Source organism: Sylvia atricapilla, chromosome 9 (genome assembly GCF_009819655.1).
Source record: "Sylvia atricapilla isolate bSylAtr1 chromosome 9, bSylAtr1.pri, whole genome shotgun sequence".
In the NCBI taxonomy this organism is placed as follows: domain Eukaryota; kingdom Metazoa; phylum Chordata; class Aves; order Passeriformes; family Sylviidae; genus Sylvia; species Sylvia atricapilla.
The window spans coordinates 24,881,543-24,903,077 of NC_089148.1; the positions used below are offsets into that span (position 1 = coordinate 24,881,543).

General features: G+C 51.2%; 1 protein-coding gene across 2 annotated transcripts; it reads left to right on the plus strand.

The window, feature by feature from the left end:
• The first annotated feature begins 2,998 nt into the window (after positions 1–2,998).
• GNG12 (G protein subunit gamma 12) lies at positions 2,999–20,340 on the plus strand. Of its 2 annotated transcripts, none has more exons than XM_066325326.1 (4): positions 2,999–3,091; positions 10,451–10,508; positions 18,648–18,767; positions 19,249–20,340. In XM_066325326.1, the coding sequence occupies exons 3-4, from the start codon at positions 18,672–18,674 to the stop codon at positions 19,372–19,374; spliced, it is 222 nt and encodes a 73-aa protein (XP_066181423.1). In that variant the 5' UTR covers positions 2,999–3,091; positions 10,451–10,508; positions 18,648–18,671; the 3' UTR covers positions 19,375–20,340. The 2 variants fall into 2 exon arrangements, with proteins under 2 accessions (XP_066181423.1, XP_066181424.1); XM_066325327.1 differs by having other exon boundaries at positions 18,651–18,767.
• The last annotated feature ends 1,195 nt before the right edge of the window (positions 20,341–21,535 follow it).

Genomic DNA, 21,535 nt, shown 5'->3' on the forward strand with positions numbered 1-21,535 from the left:
AGCAGGGATGGAGAGGGGAGAGCAGGAGCTGCTCCTGGCCAGACACACGGTGACAGGCCCAGGCTGTGGCCCTGCAGAGAGGAGCAATGATGAGGGATGTCTGGCCTGGAAATCACATTGTGCCGTCTCCTGCACCTCCGGTTCTCCCACGCGGAATTCGATTACTCTTCTGCTCCAGAGAAAGCCTTCCTTGGCTGCTGGCTGTGCACAGCTGTCTGCTTCGTTTATGAAGTCCCTTTCTGTGACTGTCACTCTGGACTTCACGCCCAGGGATAATCCCAGGACTGCTGGGAGCTCCCCTCTTCCTGAAAGACAGGACAATGACTGACCTCCACCCTGCACCAGCCTTTAATCAGGGGTGAGCCCCTGCCTGCTCTCAGCTGATTTCAGGATTGTTTTTCTGTGCATTTCTGGTTAAGTACCAGCTCAGCAAAGCCACTAAGTCAAAATTCCCATTCTGCAAAGGTGCTGGGGAAAGCAAGTCAAAATTCCTGTTCTGCACAGATCCTAGGGAAAACTCACTGGATTTTGAGGAGGAATGTGGTATAATTTTGGTGATTTTGTCCAAAATCACCAAAATTTTGTCCAAGAATTGAGCATTTCTGCTCTGCCTGGCCCCTGCCAGGATCATTTGGGCTGGGAGTGATGTGGCTCATTTTCTCCAGCATCAGAGATTTCCATGATCCTTCTGGGAAAGTCCCCCAAGCTCATTGAGTGAATCCCCCACCTCCTCTGGGATACAGAGCATTCAAGGTGGGAAGCAGCAGCACTGTCAAATAGGCAGAAGAAATCTGCCTTTGCTTTCTCTGACCAAAGTGCACCCTGAGAGCAGAGCTGCTGCAAAACCTCCCAGGCTGTGGACTGCAGGCAGCCCTTGGCTGAACTCTGAACCTCCTTATACAGGAAATAACGAGAGTTCACAGAGATAAATGGTGCTGGGGGACAGGATTCCATCCTGGATACTGCTCCAAGTCCTGCTCTGAGTCCCTCCCAGTATCTCACCTCCAGACTGGCTTGGGTTACGAAAGGAATATCAAAGTTATCTTGGGCTATATGTGGGTTATTTAGGGATATCAAAGCCCACCCAGTGCCATCCCTCCCATGGGCAGGGACACCTTCCACTGTCCCAGCTGCTCCAAGCCCCATTCAGCCTGGCCTGGGACACTTCCAAGGATCCAGGGGCAGCCCCAACCTCTCTGGGCACCCTGTGCCAGACCCTGAGAGGGAAGAATTCCTTCCCAATATCTAAGAGTGAGTGCCCTGATCTAGGCTATTGCTACACACTAATAATAATAACAACAGCTATAATCGTCGTCATCATCACCATCATAATTTACATATATATTTCTCTTTGTAGGAGAAAGGGAAACGCGTGCTTGTATCACCAGGATCCAAAGAATTCGGTCCTGCCTTCAGACAAAGGTGAGACATCCACTGGATGAATGTCTGGGAGGGAACAAAAGGAAGGGAAAACAAGAGATCTCCTCTTGCTGTCTTTATCCCGCCCCTAGTGGAAAGGAAATGAATGTTTAATAGAGAAAATACAAAGTTCAAACCAGTGTGCCTTCCCCAGTGTGTCCACTGCATGCTCCAGTGTTCCCAGTATGCACAGCACAAGCCCCAGTGCAACCAGTGTGCCCAGTCCATGCCCCAGGGTGCCCTCCCAGTGTGTGCCCAGTGGCAAACTGGCTGGAATGGGGCAGGAGCCCCAGCAAAGCTCCTGGGAATCCCTGACAAGCTCCAGGGAACCCTGACGAGCTCAGGTCAGGGGCTGCTCGCCTGGGAGGGCTGCACTGTGAGGCCGCAGGTAGTTAATTAACACTGGCTAATTAAGCTCTCGCTTAGGACTGAATGGTGGGAAGCTGCTGCTTTAGCCCACGAGAGGGCAACGCTTCCCGCCTGGCTGGTGGCCACACTTGGGAAAAACCGGATTCCTGTGTCTTTAATTATAAATCGAACGAGAAATTCCTTCTCTTTTAACAGTCTTCCTAAACGAGTTGTTTGGGGTTGTTTTTTTCATTGCGGTATCAGGCAGGATAAGGTCCTCCTGTGCCATCCCTGTGTTCCCGGCTGGAATGGCAATAAAGAGGAGCCGAGCAGACGGGTGATCCCATCTCCTCTCCCATAAAAGCTGCTGCGGAGACAGGCTGGAGCCGGGCGAGCCTGGCAGCGCCAGGGACAGCAACAAGCCGCCTGTGACAGCACTGGGCAAACCACGGAAAAGAGCAAGGAGCGGTTTTCCTGGCGCTCTCCATCGCCAGAGGTGGTGATGCGGATGAGCGCTGGATCTTCCCCAGTGTTACTGGCATTTCATAGAATCCCAGACTGGTTTGGGAGGGACCTCAAAGCCCATCCCATTCCACCCCTTGCCATGGGCAGGGACACCTTCCACCGTCCCAGGCTGCTCCAAGCCCCAGAGTCCATCCTGGCCTCGGACACTTCCAGAGATCCAGGGGCAGCCACATTTTCCCTGGATAATCTGTGCCAGGGCCCCTACACCCTCATTTTCCAAGCCTTCTCCCTCCTGCAGCTCCCAGGCAGGAGCCCGTATTTAAATTTTAATCCACACCCTCCTCTGCCTCTGGAGACAAATGTATTCCCAGGTGATCCCAGGATCAAAGCCCCACAAGCAGAGGCACGCCGGGCCCGTTCGGGCAGCAGACAAGCCTTTGCAAATACCGCATCTGCCCCTCCCCGGCGACCGCCACAACCCCTACTCCCAAGTTTCCCAGGATATCGATGCTCCAACCTCTCCACCCCGCCGGATTCTCTACCACCATCACCCCTGAATCCCCGCGTGTGCTCCCATCCCTCGGGCGCACGCTTTTCTCGCTCAGCCCCTTCCCCAACACACGGGGCAGGGCTAAATCCACATTTCCGAACAGGACAAACCGGATTTGACCGCGGAATCCCGCATGGATTCGGGATACCCACGCGGCCCCGCCCACCATCCCCATGGCCCCGCCCACCCTTAGCCCCCGCCCTGGACGGGGTGGGCGTGACCGAAGAGAAACGGGGCGGGGCTTAGCTCGGTGGGCGTGGCTTCAGCTCCCGCTCCGGTCGCCCGTGGAGACACCGGGAGCGGCGCTCGGTGAGTACCGGGATCGCGGGATCGCGGGACAGGGGGGTTCCCAGCGGGGATAGCGAGCTCTGCCGCCCGGGACAGCCCGCCCGGTACCGCGGGAGCAGCGGGAAGCGCCAGCCCGGCCCCTTTGGCTGCCGGGCCTGGCGGGGCGGGCCGGGCCCGAGCCGTGCTTGGCTACTTTTGGGGTTGGCTTGGAGAGGTTTTTTATGGTTTGGTTTTGGTTTTTTTTTCCCCCGATATTTTTTTGTCGTGTTGAGGAGGATTCCCGGCGGGAGGCAGCGCGCAGCTGTGATGTGGTTCAACAAGTGGCGTGTGGCGCGGGAATGAGGCAAAATGTGCTTAATTATGTAAAAAATAATCTGGTTAATTAGGCGAAAGTAATTCTAAAACAGGCGATTTTTTTTTCCTTCTTTTCCTACTCCTTCCTGCCTCATTCCCTCCAGACCTTCCCCATGGCTCCGATGGATACCCAGAGCTGCCGGCTCCAACTACACAGGGACCACCCCAACTTTCAACTAAATCCTTTCAATTTTCCCCATTTTCCTTTTCCCAGCCGTCGGCCCATGGCTTTTCCTTGGCCTCACGGAGCTCTGCTTGACGGAGGAAGTTTCCCACGTGCGGGGAGTTGTGGGCTGAGTGTGGGAAGGAGGTTAATTAGTGGCAAGCGTCATTATTCCAGGAGGTTTCGTGTTCGTGCTGAGATTACACACCCTGTTGCAGTAATAAGTTTGCTTGGAATCGTGGAATTGCAGAACATCCTGAGTTGGAAGGGACGCACACGGATCATCGAGCCCAATTCCTGGAACTTCTTAGTTCCTTTAGTAACTTTTAAATTGAGATTTTCTATTGTAACTTCAATTCTTTACTTTTTTGGTGGGGCGAGGGGGGAAGAGTTTTTGGTGTATATTGTGATTTTAGCCTGGTGTTTTTAGGAAGGAGCTGGAGCTGTGTCAGGAGGCGTTGAGGTTGGATATTGGGAAAAGTTCTTGCTGTAGTGTGGTGAGCACTGAACAGATCCCCAGGGAATGGTCCCAGCCCCAAAGCTGCCAGAGCTCAGGGTGAGATTTTGGGATTGTCCTGTGCTGGGCCAGCAGCTGAACTCGATGATCCTTGTGGGTCCCTTCCAGCTCAGGCTATTTTGTGATTTTATGATTTAATTAGCGTGGCACATCAAGTGGAATTCCCAGCAATTTGCCAGGAGATTACCCGGTGTTTTAATTGGCTTAGAACCCACAGGGTGAGGGACACTTTACTTGTGTGTGTTTGTCTGGGGTGTAAATTGGTTTGGAAATACAGTTCTGGGAGTAAAGGGTGAGTAGTGGATAGTGAGTGGCAGGATTTTGTGCTGCTCAGTGCCACTAAATGAGATTGAGGGATTAGTGTGGAGTTAATGACTCCTCAATCCCGTATTTCATCCCGGCGTGGGATGCACCACGGCATTTGGGATATCTCTAATCAAGGAGCAATGAATTCCAGAGAGGAACACTGCACGGGCTCTGATGCTGAGGGCGAGCTCATTCCATAATCACCCAGCTGATGGAGGATTTTTCCTTGAAAGATGAAGTTCTCCTGTTAATCTGGAGGAGTTCCTTGGGCTCCCAGGCAGCAGAACAACTGACCTCTCATGCCTTGCTGGTGTTAAATCAAATTATTGAGTTGTGCTGTAGGGTTTAGATATTTTTTATTTCAAATATAATGTTCCTTTGGCAATATGATAACTTTTTAAGTATGGAAAGTTCTTAAGTTTTTAGGTTCTTGCTAAAAAGACTCAGAGTATTTGAACCAGATCCATGTTGAGTTCTCTGTAGTAGAGCCTGGGGTGACGCAGTAGAATTATGGAATCCCAAATGATTTGGGTTGGAAGGGGCCTTAAATCCCACCCAGTGCCACCCCTGCCATGGGCAGGGACATCTTCTAGTGTCCCAGGCTGCTCCAAGCCCCAATGTTCAGCCTGGCCTTGGATACTTCCAGAAATCCAGGAACAGCCACAGCTGCTCTGGGCACCCTGTGCCAGGGCCTGCCCACCCTGCCAGGGAACAATTCCTGCCCAAAATCCCATCCAGCCCTGCCCTCGGGCACTGGGATGCCATTCCCTGTGTCCTGTCTCTCCCAGCCTGTCTAAAAAGTCCCTCTCCCTCCTTTTTCTGTGGCTCCACCATCCCTGCAAGAGTTACTGGAATGCTGAGTGGAAGATGCTGAACTCATGAGCTCTGTGGGGTGGGAACGTGCTCCTTCCCTGGACACAGCTTCCCAAATCCCTGTGTATCCCTCTCTGACTGTGCTGTGTTGCGAAAGCAAACCCATCTTGCTGCAGAAATCCGTGGTGCAGCCCCATAAATCCTCACCCTCTGCCCTTTCCCTTTGTCCCCTTTGCCGGAGCAGAGATCACTGCCGGGGGCGGAGGGAATCATTTCCAAAGGTTTATGGTTATCAAGGGAAACACCACCAGAACCTTGGCCCAGCCATGGAGCCGTATTCCAGGGAGGATTGAGCTGCTGCAACTCCATCTGGGCTTACACAAACCATGGGAATGGGGGAAGGCTGCTGGCTCCTGTGTCTTGGCACAGAAATAAATATCCCTGTGCAGGGGCAGAGATTGGAGTGAAACTCCATTCGTTGGGATGGAACACCCTCAGTTCTTGAAAGTCGTCACGGACTCACTTTTTCTTGGGAAATGGGAGCTGCAGATGTTTGGTGACTCTTGGGATTCCTGCCCTGCTGGAACTGTGCAGCTATTCGGTGAATTTTGCAATATTACACAGCTGGTTTTTCCAAACCCGTGTTCACTCTGCATTCAGTGTTGGGAGCTCTTGGACCCACATCACCTCTGCTCTCAGGAATAACCTGGGGGGAATTTGGAAGGGTGAGACAACAGTGATGACACGAGCAAGGAGCTTCCATTCTGTATTTTGCAAGGATTGATGAGAAAGAGCAGAGGCTGTGACAGAAGTCCTCAGGGTGACTGGGTTATGGTGGGATTCTCCGTGGGATTTTAGGGAGAAGCAGGAAGGTGGGGGGAGCAGTGGGGGTACATCCATCCCCTGGAGAGACTCGTGGCTCTGGGGGATCCAGCATTCCCAGGCCATGTGGCATTCCTTACTGTGGAGCTGCTGAACCCCTTCCAGCCAGGTGTCCCTGGAGAGGATCCACTCCTGGACCTTCTGGTGACACCCCTGCAGAGCTGCCTCCAGCTCTGGGGCCCCCAGGAGAGGAAGGAGCTGGAGCTGTTGGAGGGAATCCAGAGGAGGCTCCAGGATAATCAAGAGGAAAGGTTGGGAGAGCTGGGATTGCTCACCTGGAGAGGAGAAGCTTTGGGGTGACCTCGTTGTGGCCTTGCAGGACCTGAAGGTGCTGCAGGAAAGATGGAGACAGACTTTGGACAAGGGATGGAGAGACTGGACACAGGGAGTGGCTGCCCACTTACAGAGGGCAGGAATGGGTGGGAGATTGGGAAGGAATTCCTGGCTGGGAGGTTGGGCAGGCCCTGGCACAGGGCAGCTGTGGCTGCCCCTGGATCCCTGGCAGTGCCCAGGGTTGGACATTGAGGCTTGGAGCAGCCTGGGACAGTGGAAGGTGTCCCTGCCATGGCAGCGGAGCAGAACAAGATCATCTTTAAGGTCCCTTCCCAACCCAAACCAGTTTGGATTCTATGAAAGCTGAAGCCTGGGGCTCAGTGTACCCCAAATCCCAGCTCTCTCACTCCTGGAGCCCCAGGCTGGGGGTGGATCACAACTTTGGGATGTTCCTGGACACCAGCAGCTGAGTATTTTTAGTTGTGTTCCTTTGAATATTTGGTAAAACAGGCAATGTGTTTATATTCAGCTTCCTGTGTCCGTATCAGCGTCTTGGCATGTGATGGAGTTCCAGAGGGAGGAGGGAAAGGGAAAGGAGTGTGTTGTGAGGATTATTTGTACTGCAGCAGCTGAGGCCGGCAGGACGTGGCCGCTGGGATCTGCTCCTTGTCTAAACACTCAGCTCAGCTCAGGCAGGACCCAGCCCTTCTCCCTGCTTTGTTTACCCCCTTTATCCCTTCTCCCGTGTCTTTCCTGTGCAGGGACAGGTGATTTTTTGGCACACTTCGCTTTGGGATGTGTGATCCAAACCTTCCTGCCCCGCTCTGACGTATCACCAGCTCGGAGCCCTGGCTCTCTGCGTGGGCTGTTCTCCTCCAGCGTGGCTCTCTGGGATGTTTGGAGGTGGAAAAGCCCATCTCAGTCCTGCTGGGAAGGGAGCAGCCTGCTGAATTCCCAGCCTGCATTCCCAGGCTGTGCTCAGCTGCTCTGTACCATCACCCTTTGCTCTCCAGAACCTTTCCCTGTGCGGCACACAGGGGAGATTTTGTCTGGTTTTCCCATCTAAATGAGAGTTTTCCTTGTGCCCAACCTCCCCCAGAGCACATAACCAGAAGGTTTTCTGGGGTTTTAAGCTGAGGAGAGAAAATTCTCCTTCCCAGTTTCCAAGAGAAGGCCAAGGGGTTGCCTTGGGACCCAGCCCTTGCTGCCTGAACCAGGGAAACGTCAGGAGCTAGTGGTTATCATAGAAAGAGCAAAATAAGGCAGGTTTGGATGAGATATTAGGGATAAATTCCTCCCTGTGAGGGTGGGGAGGCCCTGGTACAAGAATTCCCAGAGCAGGTGTGGCTGCCCCTGGATCCCTGGAAGTGTCCAGAGCCAGGCTGGAAAGGGTTTGGAGCAGCCTGGGACAGGGGAAGGTGTCCTTGCCATGGCAGAGGAGGTGTGATGAGGTGAACTCCCAACCCAAACCAGTCTATGATTCTGTGTTTGTTGTGAATAATTTCGAGCAGATCCCAAATTACATTTTCAGCTCTGTTTGTAGCTTCCAGCCCCCTCCCAAAGGCAGAGTTTGTTGGTCTAAACTTGGAGCTGGGATAAGCAGAAAGTGTCCCTGAACTTTTAGGGGAGAGGGACCATCCTTGTCCCAGCTGAATCTGGTTCATGTTGCTGTAAAACTTGCAGGGGATTCCTTTTGCAAAGCAGGGATGCTCCAGCTGGAACTGGAACTCCTGCAGTGCAGGAGGACCTGGCTGGTGCTGCCAGCCTTGACCAGAGGGACTGGGACCCATCCAGCTGTGGAATTTCCTCAGCCCACGTGCCCTTCCCTGATTTATTCCTTCCTGAGCGTGGCCTGGCCTCTGAGTGGAGGCTTTTGCAGGGGGTGCATTACACCAGCCTCAAACTATGCCAGCAATGCTGGGTTTGTGGGTTTTTATGGCTGGTTTGATAGGAGCTTTGATTAGGCAGCAATATCAGCGTGGCTCTGGGGTGGAAGGCGGCTCCAGGAGCCAGAATTACTGATCAGATGTATTAAAGATGGGGTTGGACTGCCTGGTGTCCCTGAAGGTCTCTCCCAGCCCAAACCATTCCCTGTGCTCCGTGGTTGTTTTGACTGTGTTTTCATCCCCCTCAGGATGCACAAGTCAATTTAAAATTTTTCCTTATTGTTCCCTGACGATTTCCAGGGGGTGTGAGCAGGTTGGGATATTGCACAGATAAGCAGAGCAGCAGCTTTTCCACTCAAACTTTGATTTTGTGCAGCGGCCGCACGTCCATGGAGGAGGTTACGTGTCACATTTATTTATTTTGGTTTCCTTGCTGGATGTGGACAGGACAAGCCTGGCACAGGGACAAGGACTGTGGCAAGGCAAACTGTCCTTAACACAATTTATTTTCCTCCTCCACACAATGATTTGAGCAGCACTTATTAAAAGTGTGATCCCGTTTCCAGCACAGGAAGTGGGCTGTGATTATAACGGGAATAATGCAAGTGCTGCCTCCTCTGCCTTGCTCAGGACCATCCCTTGGGAATTTCAGGTGGGTTTTTCCCTCCTTGTTCCCTGGGAATGAGGGAAGGGGATTGTCACATTTTATCTTCTTTTTGCCAGAGCTGGGATTAAATGCTCGAGACCGTATTTCTTGTTTGAACTCAGATGTTTAATAATCCTTGTCTACATTAAAGTCTCACAAGCCATGAGCTCTCCAGCACTTTGAGCTAACAAAATGGAGCCTTATCTCTCTCTCCCTACAGGGCCTTTTAAGGACTAATTGTCCAATTAAGAAATGAAACCTAAATTGTTTTTACTTTTAATCCAGTAACCAGCCACCCCTGGCCCACAATGTGGATTTTTCTACCCAATTACAAAACCCCACCCAGACCCATGGAGGAGAAGGTGAAAAAGGAAGACTCAGCCTCTGCCCTAAATCCTCCATCTTGCTTTATATCTATATTACTGTATTCTAAACCCTTAAACTCTGAGTTTCCCACCCTGTGCTGTCACACACTTCTATTTAACCCCACACCCACAGTCCCAGGGCTGTCACTCAATTTTGGAGCCTTTTCCACGGGCTCAGGTCAGTGCAGTGTTTGCTGGGGGTCAGTGCCTCTGAGCACAGAAAGGCTGGAATTCCCAGTGCCCAGGGCTCCAGCAGGGGATGGCTGTGGCTTCTCCAGGCCCATGGCCATGGAGCAGCTCCAGGGCTGGGTGCCAGAGCTCCTGCAGCCCTTGGTGACTGGAGCTTGGATCCATTCCAGAGGGTGTCAGTGGCAATCCCGGATCCGGCCATGCCCTGGCTGTGCCAGCTCAGGAAATACCCAGTGCCTCTGATCCCAGCTCCACACTGGGGGTGTCTGCAGGGCTGGGAACCTGCAGTGGGAATTCCAGGGAAGGGTGACACAGGAATTGCCAGTCCCTGGTGGATTATGAGCTGTTAGAACCTGACAGCTCTATTTGCACACGTGTGTGTGAACTGCAGTGATTGTGCAGCCCTTTGGCTCCCGGCAGCAGCACAGGCAGGAGAATGAAAGGAAAGATGATTTTCCTTGTAAATACACTCCCTGCTCCAGCTCTCACGGAATTCCCATCCCCTGATGGTTTTCAGAGCTGGGGGTGCTCACCTGGAGAGGAGAAGGCTCCAGGGAGAGCTCAGAGCCCTTCCAGGCCCTAAAGGGGCTCCAGGATATGAGGACTGGTAAAATCACCAAGTTTCTTTCTGGGTGTGGAAGGCCTCCATAGGCAATGTGAGCTCTCAGATTTGTTTAGGCAGTGATTTAAACCCAGCTGTGAGGACACATCACTGGAGGCTGACAGCTCTGAGTCTCCAGGCACAAACTAATCCTGGAGTGGTCTGGGTTGGAAGGGAACTTAAATCCCATCCAGTCCCACCCCCTGCCATGGGCAGGGACGCCTTTCACTGTCCCAAGCTGCTCCAAGCTCGAGGTAGATCTTCCAATCTCAAAATATTGTTTTTGTGATTAGCATCAAACCACAAGTTCCAACCCCCCCCACCTCCAGCTTTGGCATTCTTGCACTGTGAAATCCTTATAATTTTTATTTTATTTTTGTTTCAGGATCATTTCACCGATAAAATCAAGGCAAGCTGGACAGGGAGCAAGTCTGCCTATGTAGGTGAGTTTCCAGTCCACTCTGGTTCTTTTCTTTCATGCAAAACACAAAGCAGCACAACAGGTCCCAAAACCTTGGTGATTTAATTTTATTCTGGAGCAGAGCAAATATAAAGTCCTTGGCAGGATTGCTGCCACTTTTCACCTCATTCTTTTAACTGCCTGACTGCTTTTGGGTTGAATTTAGGGAGGCAGAAAAACCTGCTTTTCCCACAGAAATTAAGTTTCTTCCCCTGATTAGGAAGGACCAGCCCGCAAATCTTCATCATTTCTGTCTTTGTTGTGCTTACATGTATTTTGTTTGACCATCAAAAAGAAAAGCAAATTTTTCTTTGTTCTCCCCATCCTTAAAAAAAAAAAACAACAGGCACTTTGATAAATTCCTGCAGCCAAGGAGGTGGTGAAACCCTTCCCACCTTCCCAGTTCTTGGAGCTGAGCTCTCCCCAGAGCATCTCCCGCCGGCGTCCTCGGCTTTATCTGTGGCAGACAAAGAATCTGCTGAAGGTCACATAACCTGGGGCCAGGCTGCATCCCGTGACTGCCAGGCTGGAGCTTTCTGCACAGCCCTCTCCTGCTTTACAGCCCGAGTTTCATCCAGCTGAAAGGCTCTTTGCAAATGTCTCTTTGTAGGTTTTCTTTGTTGGTTGTTTTTTTTTTTTTTTCCCACCCTCTTTCCCGGTGGAAAAGAGCCCTGTGGGGAGGAGCAGGGACCTTCAGTGGAGAATTTACCCTGCAGTTCATTGCCTTTTCCAGTGACTTCAGGCTGAATGTCTTTAAAATAACACTGCTCAGATGTTTTTCAAAGCAACCTTGATCTAAAAGTCGCTTTCTTTGTGTGTGTTGAAGATAGAAAAAGTGAAGTCGGAGGAAATGTGGAGGAAAACAAAAGCAGGTTTTTCCACTGCTCCTCTCTCAGTATTGGGTTTGACAGAATCCCACAGTGGAGGCTGACTTTGAAAATCAAAGGGAGCTGCAGCCCAGGTTTGATCAGCAGGATGGTGCTGGAATAACTTATGAAGTGGAGGTTATGAAGGAACACAGCCTTAATTAAACACCCAGAACACCAAGTCCTACTGAAGATCTTGTAGGAGTTGTCTGTTTCCTTTCATTTCATATCATTAAGGATTTTAATCCCCAATTAAGACGCTGGCAGGATTATTTATAATAAAAAAAAAAGCTCTTTAGTGTAGGATCTCTCCTACTACTCTCAAGTGTAAAATCTCTGAAGGAGGAAACATCACAAATGGATGTTGTGTACTTTAAGGGGCTTTTATTCTCTGTTTGCACTGACAGGTGCCCTGTGCACACCCAGGTGTATCTGCCAGAATTCCCATTTCTTATCCAGCCCTGGCTACTGAACCTCCTCCTCCAGGAGGGGGATTGGAGCAGAGTTGGGCCTTTTCTGCTGGAAAATTGGGTTTGAAATCTGAGCTGCCTGAGCTCCCCTGGTCCTTTCAGCTGTGGTGCATCCCAGAGCATCCCCATTGTCCCCAAAACTCCTGCAAGTCCTGCAGCTGTCACATGGCCCAGCTTTCCTTCTCCAGACTGTGATTCTTGGGGGAGGATCTTGTCTGAGGAGGATCTTGCTTTCTTTTCACCAAACCCAAACTTTTTCTGGCGAATATAAAATATTTGGGTCACGACTGTAAATCTCACCTGAGTCCTGTTTAAAAACCCTGTCCTGTTTAAAATCCAGTCTTGTTTAAAAATCCAGTCCTGTTTAAAATCCAGTCCTGTTTAAAATCCAGCCCTTCTCACCTGCCAGGAACCAGGGAGCTGCTGTACACAGTTTGGTTTGGGGTAGGTGTGGAAAAATCCTTCTCCTGGCCACAGGTTCCTGTGATGGGAGCAGGGAGGTCGTGGATGATCCCGTTTTCCCTGGGAAGTTTTCCTGGCACTGTGGATGTTGTGTTCAGCCTGAAAAGTGCAGGAGGGGCTCGAGGTGCTCCTGGAAATCTGGAGAATATTGCACCACTTGTCTCTCTGCTCGTTGTCTAGGGAATAAGGATCGGGAAATTCCAGAATGGTTGGGCTTGGGAGGGACCTTCAATCCCATCCAGTGCCACCCCTGCCCTGGGCAGGGACACCTCCCACTGTCCCAGGCTGCCCCATCCTGCCCTTGGACCTTTCTAGGGATGGGACCAAAGCTCCATAAAAAAGAGAAACGACCATAAACCATCTCCAATCCCTTACTTTACTTTTCCTTTAGCTCAGTTTGCTGCCTGGGGGCAAGACCCCGGGGTTTTCCTGCTTCATTTCCCATCTTCTTCGACAGCTCAGCAGAAGGAAAAGATTCCAGCTCCGGTTTTTTCCACTGGGTGTCAGCACGGCCCCGCACTGAAGCAGCAGAGCCCTGGCCTTTCCCTTCGGGCTGGAAAAACCAGGCTGGCCACATGGCCGGAGCTGGGAGCAGCTCTGCCCGGCCGGGATGAGGCTGTGGGGCTGGAATCTCCTTCCTCCTTCTCCCGGCAGGACAACCGGTTGGAGCAGGAGCGGTGTGGGACGTGCCTGATGTGTCACATCTCGTTCCAGCGCTCCCTGCTGAAGGTGACAGGCGGCACAGCGGGGCCCTGGTGCCTGGGGAGCAGCGGGGGAGAGCCGGCCACTGTTTGCTTTGGAGGTGGGGATGGGAATGGCAGCGTGCCCACAGGTGCTGTGGGGACACGCAGGGCTCTGGGGACAGCTCAGGGCTGCTCCCTCTCCACACCAGCCCTTCCCACTCCTTTTCCACTCTCAGTAAGCATCCAGGCTTCCCCAAGTCTTTTCCAAAATTCTTTGGCATGCCAGAGCAAGGCACCTGCTTCAAGGCCTGTTGGTGTTGGGGGATACGCAGCACCCCCGAGGGCCATGGGGGTTTCAGGTGGGCAGAGGCATCCCTTGGCTGCTCCTTTCTCCCACCTGCTGCTGCTCTCAGGGGCTCTGTGCCTCTGCCAGCCCTCCTGTGGGTCACCCTGTGCTGTGCTCTGGGCTGTGCAGGATCTGGGGGGGACACATCAGCCCTCCAAATCCTCTGCAGCACTTGAAAGCCAGACACACTGAGATCCCTCCAACAGATCCTTCCATTGGAGGCCTAAAAAAAACAAAATTCAAAATGAAGGAATATCACAATTCCAGAGATTTGTGGTGCTTGTGTGGAATTGTTTTGTCTGTTGCTGTAGCTGGCTGTGCTTCCATGCACCCTCAGAAGTGAGTTGTTTATTCCTGCCCCCACCTTTATTGCCAGCAGTGGCCTCCTGGCTTGGACTGGGAGCATTTTCAGGTTCTGCAAGTCATGACAAACCTGCTCCCGAGCTCCCAAGGGTGCCCTGTAGGAAAACCAAGCTCCAGCATTCAAGTCCCAACCAGCCGCCGGGTCTGGCTGTCCCACAGAGCTCCTGGGAAAGCAGCACGTGCAGAACACCCCCAAAATCCAAGGAAACCTCATCCCATGGGGGTCAGCCCAGGCTCTGGCATCACCCCCTGCTTGTGCCACCCCTCCAAGGGCCACTGTGGCTCTTTTTCCCTCTTCTCCATAAGTGACACCTCAGATTGGTGTCACCCCGTGCAGCCCCTCTTCTTTCTCCCATCACCTTCCTGCCCAGAAAATCCCTGCGTTTTCAGAAGCAACATTTTTTATTCTTTTCATTCCTGTGAGCTCTGGGGAGTGTCTCTGAGAAGAGGAGCTGGATTTGGGATTTGCTGGTGTTAGTCCCAAATTTTTTTGCAGGGTCCCAGCTGAAGGCAGCGTGGTGAAAGGGAGGAGGGAGGAGAATGGTTTTGCAGGCAGGGCTGTGAAGCTGCAATCAGAGCCTGTGTTAGTGGTGGTGACAAACCAGACCCAGCTTAAAACTCTCCCAGCAAACACCAGAGAATTGGCAGGGCTGGGAATGGCATCACTTGGAAACCTGCAGCACTTGTGGTGGAATTACTGAAACCTTTAACCCGAGCTCAGGAGTGGGAATGAGCTGGCAGCAGCAGCTCTGAACTTGTCCAGATGCTTGTTTTCCTCTTTTCCCCCCTGTTCCTGTGCTTTTTAAGAAAAGTGGGATAATTCCCATGGTGGAATTATTTAAAACCTCAAATTCTAAATTTCCAGGATTCCAACAGTGATTGTTTCTGGTTTATCAGGCAGCAGCAGCCAAACATTTCCTGGCTGGAGCTGCTCCAGCATCAATTCCCTGCAGCAGCAGTGTCTCCCTGGGGTGCTCCTTCCCTTCCCATGGCACTGCAGGGTGTGCAGGGCACCCAAACCATGGGGAACAGGGTCGGTGGGAATTTTGGGAACACCCCATGTCTTTTTCCTACAGTTTCCTTGGCGAGTTTGGTACAGAGACCTCTCCACTTCCCTGCTCCATCCTCCACAGCAGGGCTCCAATGGCTCTGGAAAAGGAGAGCCCTTTGAAAGCTGCATTTGCTGATGAGCTGTAACTTTAGATCCCTGCTGCCAGCCCTGGAAAACCAGGAGCTGGCAAACCAGGGGCTGGCAGGGTGTTTGTTACACTTGTAGCTGCTGCTGTTGGTCTGTGCTTTGCCCAACCCGCTCTGTATGATCCAAGTTTTGAGTTATTCACCTCAAAATCTGCTTTATTTCCAAAGAAACAGTTACAAGCCACCTTTGAGCCTTTATCCTGCTGCCAGCCAGGCTTTGCTGCTCCAGTGTGAGCTGGTTTTGCACAGCTGGAGCAAACTGGGAGCTGTGTTCCAGGCAGAGCTGCTGGGATTTCCAGCAGATTCCCAGCCCTGCTTTAGCAGCGCTGATTTAATTACCTTTCACTGGGCAGATGCTTCACAAGTCCTGGATCTAAGAGAGTAAATAAGACAGTCCAGAGTTTAATTATCCCACTGGAGCTGGAGTTTGGCAGCCAGCCCAGGCGGATCTGGGGATCTGCTGCATGGCAACCTCCTTACCTAAAGCCTGAGGAAAGAAATAGGGCAAGGCCTGGAAAAATAGGGCTTTTTTTTTTGGTGGAAGAGGGGCAGCTCCACCTGTTTGCAGGTGTTTCAAGAAAGAAAAAAAAAAAGTGCAAGTGTGTGGCTGCAGGAAGTGCACTGGAAGTATGGGGTTTTTTTGTTTTTCCCTGGCAAAGAGCAGCTTTGGGAATCCTCCTTTGAAGACCTCAGTTTTCAGTGGGTAAATGAGAAAGAAATTCTTCCCTGGGAGGGTGGGAGGCCCTGAAGGTTGCCCAGAGCAGCTCTGGCTGCCCCTGGATCCCTGGAAGTGTCCAAGGCCAGGCTGGACAGGGTTTGGAGCAGCCTGGGACAGTGGGAGTGTCCCTGCCATGGCCTGACCCTTTTGTCTCGTTTTAGGCTGTGAGTCAGACCCAAGTGAAGGTTGCAGCCGTGCCTGCAGCTGCTCTGGGGTTTGGGAATCTCTGTCACCACCACCCTGTGGGTCCTGTGAGCCTCTGCTCAGCTTTATCACACTGAGGTTGTCACCACAGGGAACCCCCTTCTGCTTGGAGATCACAGCAGAAAATCCCAGAATGGTTTGGGCTGGAAAATACCTCAAAGCCCATCCAGTTCCACCCCTGTCCCAGGCAGGGACACCTTCCACTGTTCCAGGTGGCTCCAAGCCCCAGTGTCCAACCTGGCCTGGAGCACCAAGCATGTTCTGGTTTAGGTGGTGAATAGAAAAAACTTGAAAATTCATTTTTGGTGCATTTAGCACAGAAGGAGGAGCTGTGACTGGGAGTGCTGGGACATGAAAGATCCTGAAGGGAAAGTGTTGGGATGAGGGAGGTTCTCAGGGCTCCTTTTGGCTCAGGGCTGCCTGCTGAGCACCAGGGATCATTTCCTAGAAATCAGAGCCGTGCCCTCTCCGACCGAGAGGTCGTTTCTTCAGGGAACAACTTCTTCTCCTGGCACATCCTCCTACCCCACAAAACCCTGCCCAGGCGTCTGAACCTCCAAGTTGTGCAGAATTCTGACACCTCCAGTTTAAATCTGGGGAGTTTTGTGCAGTCCAGGGTGCCCTGTGAGAAATCCCGTGGCTGCAGCAGCTCGGATCCATTGCCAGCAACTGGGAAGGAAAACAGATTTATTGGGAGCTGACCTAGTTGTTGTAAATCTCCCTGCAGAAGAGATTTAGTAATCTTAGGAGGGCCTATTAAAGCTCGTGTTTGTTTTGAGATGGGCAAATGCAGCGATTGGATTTTCAAATCTTATGGTTTGGGTTGTTTTGTTTTGGTTTGTTTTTTTCCAAACATCTCATTTATTAACAAAGCGAAGCAGCTGAGAAAATAAGCCCTGGAACTTTCCTAAGGAGGTCAATCCATGTAGGGTGGGAAGGGATCCAGAGAATCAAACAGCTCCAGTGGCAAAAGGGGGTTTGAGGCTGGGGCAGGCAAGGCTGAGCATGGCCTTTTCCCAGTTAAATGAGAGGATAATCCTTAATTTATCTATTATCTTATAGAGGTTTATCTTTTAATTTTGCAACTTTTTAAACCTTAAAAAAGAAAGGTACTAAAATTACAGGAATCAGGAACTCCTAGACTCTCAGAGTCCTCTCAGAGCTGCATTCATTACTGGACAAAAATAAATTGCTTTGCCCTGGGTTTTTCACACTGCAGTTTTTGATTATTGTAAGGGAAAACTGCAGGGCCTGGACTGGGAATTTGGGCCCAGTTTGTGGTGGATCTCTGCTTCTGTGTCCACATGAAACAGCTCCTTGTTATCCCAGAGATGGTGGGTTTGGAACTGCACATGGGCAGAGCCCCTATTGAATCCAGCAGCTCTGGCAGTGCCTGGTGTGGAGTTTCCTGCTTGGAAGATTCATTTTTCATCTGAAGGAGCTCCAGGAGAGCTGGAGAGGGGCTGGGGACAAGGCCTGGAGGGACAGGACACAGGGGATGGCTTCCCAGTGCCAGAGGGCAGGAGTGGATGGGAGATTGGGCAAGAATTCCTGGCTGGGAGGGTGATGAGGGGCTGGGATGGAATTTCCAGAGAAGCTGTGGCTGCCCCTGGATCCCTGGAAATGTCCAAGGCCAGGTGGGACAAGGCCTGGAGCATCCATGGATCTGCAGGAGGATTCTCTTGCTATTTACTGTAGGAAATCATTTCTTTAGAGACGCCAAATACGAGGAGTGAATGTCCCTCCTCCTGTGTCTGGGCAGGCATTTCCTGCCCTGCCCAAAGCTTTTCCAGGCAATGTCCCCTCAAAACAAGGACAGAGAGCAGGAAAATGCTGTTCCTGCTTGCTGGGCTGGCCCCAGCACCAACTGGAAAAGAGCCCTGCTGCCAGGCTGGGTGAGAGAAACCTGAACCCTGCAGGAGCTGCTCAGAAAGGTCAGGGAGCTGCCTTGGGCTGGGCTCACTGCAGAGCCATTCAGACACAGCTCCACGGGGCACTCATCCTCCTGGAGCTGTGCTGAGGCCTGCTGCAGGCTGGGACACGGGGCTGGGCTGGGCTGAACTCTCTGGATTCCCTCAGACCCGAATTATTTTGGGATCACTGACTGGTTTGGTTGGGAGAGAACTTAAAACCCATTCAGTGCCACCCCTACCATGGGCAGGGACACCTTCCCCTGTCCCGGGCTGCCCCAGCCTGGCCTTAGACACTTGGGGCTGAGCCTGCCTGGGTAGAGAATCAGCTGAGATCAGCCTGTGCCAGGGTTATAATTCCTCCCCAGAAAGGTTTTCCAGCTCTGGCACAGCTGCCCAGGGCAGTGCTGAGTCCCCATCCCTGCAGGGATTTAAAATCCCTGTGCATGTGGCATTTGGGGACATGGGGCAGTGCTGGCCTTGGCCATGTTAGGGAATGGTTGGGCTCCATGATCTCAGAGAACTTTTCCCACCTCAATATTCTGTGATTCTCTCTTTGTTTTCACTCTCTGGTAGGCTCAGGACCTCGTCCCCTTCCTTGGTGCAGCTCACAGGGAATTTGTGGCTTTCCAACACATTCTGAGATCCCTGGAATCCCAGAGGAAGCTTCACATGAGGGGATAAGTGGCCAAAGCTGTGCCACAGGCTCAGAAACCTGCACAGCAGCTCCATGCTTTTATTAGGAGCCTGTTTAACTTCCAGAGTTGTTCTTGAGCTGATTGGATATAACAAGAATAATTTTTAAACATCACTTTTTGCAGCGTGCAGTGGAGATGCCTCTGCCTAAAAGCAGTTCAGGGTGCTGTGCTGCCTTCAGGAATAACAGCCCCTTGTCTTTCCCAGCAGAACTTCCCTGCTCCACTGAAAATGTCTGGCAAAACAGCCACCACCACCAACAACATCGCCCAGGCCCGCAGGACCGTGCAGCAGCTCAGGATAGAAGCCTCCATCGAGAGGATAAAGGTGAGGCCACAGCCTCCTGCCCCTTCCTTTGCCTTGTTTTTTCCCTCCCAGCTGCAGCACAGTGAGATAACAGTGTGTGTGTGGTTTGTGCACCCACAGCTCAGCGTTTCCACCTCTCAAAGCTCAACAAATCCTAAGAAATCCTCTTCTTGTGGCTCAGTATCCCACCCAGCCCTGCCCTCTGGCAGTGGGGAGCTGTTCCCCCTTTTCCTGTCACTCCAGGAGAGACAAAAATTCCTCTGGAATGATTTTGAAGCCCCTCCTGTTCGTTGAGCCTTTGCCTGGTGTCACAACCACCCCCAAAGAACAGCGGGCTCCCTTCTTTCCTTCATCCCCTGTGGAACAAAGCAGCAGACAGAGAGCCCTGGAGGATGAATCCATCTCCCACCCCACTCAGTTCCCTCCCAGCCCTCAGCATTTTGGCCCCATTTCCATGGGAAAACCCCATTTGATGCTGATTTTCCCCCTCCCTGTCCTGCAGGTGTCCAAAGCCTCGGCAGACCTCATGCTGTACTGTGAGGAGCACGCCAAGAAGGACCCTCTGCTCATGGGAATTCCAGCCTCTGAGAACCCTTTCAAGGACAAGAAAACCTGCATTTTGTTGTAGGAGAAGGGGGCAGCTCCTCCTGCCCAGCCCCTGCCAGCCCAGCTGGGCCAAGCACCACCACTCCCCCAGGTACCTGCACCCCGTGGCTGCTCCCTGACCCTGCCCAGACCATTCCCTGAGCTTCCCCAGGCATTCCTGCTGACCCCTGGCTCTGTTTAGGAGGTTTCTGACTCAATCCCTGTCTTTCCTGGCCAAGGGAATGGGCTCCAGGGTCTCTGCACGGGGGGGTCCTGCTGGCATTTGCCAACTCCAACACGACCAAAGTTGCCTGAGCTTTGCAGAGAGAGCAAAGTTGTAGAGACCTGATGGAATCACTGGGTTTACATTTTTTAAAGTTGTGGATTTTTTTTGGTTTTTTTTGGTGCGTTGTTTTTTTGTTTTTTTTTTTTTTTTTTTTTTTGTTGGGGGAGGGTTGTGCCTGTGCTGGCAGCACCTGTTTGTGCACAGGCACGCTTAAAGTGCATTTTCTAGCAAAATCTACCTTGCAAAATGATTGTAGCAGCTGCTGGGGAGCTCCAGGGAGCTGTGCCTCGGCCTTCCTCCTGCTGGCCTCTCTTCCCAGGGCTTTTAAAGGGTAGAGCTGGGAATCAGAAATGCTTTCCCTGCTTTCCAAGAGTTGAAAAAGCAGAATTTCCAGCTTGGATTCTGCTGCATTTTCTTCACGAGTTAAAAAACCTGTGTTAGTATAAAACACACCCTCGAAGAAATGGAAAAAGAATGGGAGGAAAAAGAATGGAAGTGCCCTGGCAGAGCTGGAGGAAAGCTGCCCTCACTCCCAATCCCAGCTGGGTTCTGTGCAGGGAGTCAGAACCTGACTCATTTTTATAAAAAAATACTCATTTTTAAACAGGAAATAATGCCAAATTATCTCCAGCTTGTGGTTATGCATTTATAATTGGAGGGCCTTTCCATCTAGTATATATTTTATATATACACATAATAAAAAAGTCTTTCTCTCTGTGTGTATTTGTGTGTGTAGATATATAAACTCGATATATTAACAGCAAATTTTGGAGGGTTCAGGAATAAGTCCTGACTTCAGCTGGCTGCAAATGTCCTTCTGTGCAGGCAGCTGAAGTCCTCTGCCATAACCCTGCACTTCTGGGAGGATCTTTGCAGGATTTATGAACCATTTGTCATTTCCGTGGCGTATTTGTCGTTTCTAGATGAAATTACAGACCCACTTTGGATACAGATTAAAAAAATATATATTTCAACTTTGTTTCACAAATCTCTTTGGCAGAGCTCCCAAAAGTCAGCCTGACAGAGAAACCTGCTGCTTCTCCTGTGCTTGCCTGCAAATGATTTTTGTAATCAGAGTCTTTTTTCTAGTGGCAGCCTTAAAAACCAACAAGGTGGTTCTTTTGCACCGTGTCTATTTGTCTCACACCTGGTCAGAATTAATGAGCTCTGTTAATTAATTGCTCAGGGAAGGAGCCTTGTGCTGTTGATGGTTGTTTTCCTAGGAATCTGGGAAGAAATTGGGATTTTTTTTTTTTTTTTGGTTGGTTGGTTGGTTGGTTTGAGGTCCCTGTTCCCAGCCCAAATCCAGCTCCTTGGTGTGGCTGCAGGGATGTTCTTTGGTGTCTGCCCTTAAATAAAGCTTAAATAAAGATCAGGGTGCTGATGCAGCTGTGGGGTCATGGAGAGTGATCCAGCACAAGTGCCCAAATCTGACAGAATTTAATCCAGAGAGTTTTGGTTCACTGGCCATTTTTAAAATACAATGTGCACATTTTAAAATACCACATGCACATTTTAAAATGCAACATGCACATTATTTTAAAATGCAACATGCACATTTTAAAACACAATATTTCACCACACGTGAAATCTGGAGTGGCTCACTTTTTTGCCATCATTACCCCCAGAAAGAACAGGGATTGTAAAATTTGGGGGAAATACAGACTCTACCCTCACAGAATTTCTTAAAACAGGAGAAGTGAGACCATGGCATCCACAGGTGCTGGGAGAAACCCACGGTGAGACCCCACCACTGGGCTGCTCCTCTTGTCCTTGGCCAAACTGGCTGATTTGGGGAGAAGAACGAGGGACAAACCCAGTTTGTAGTGTGGGGACAGAGCTGAGGGTGACATTGGGAGAAATCCAGAGTTTGGATTGGATCTGAGCTTGGAGAAATAAATCTGGTGATGGTGCTGCT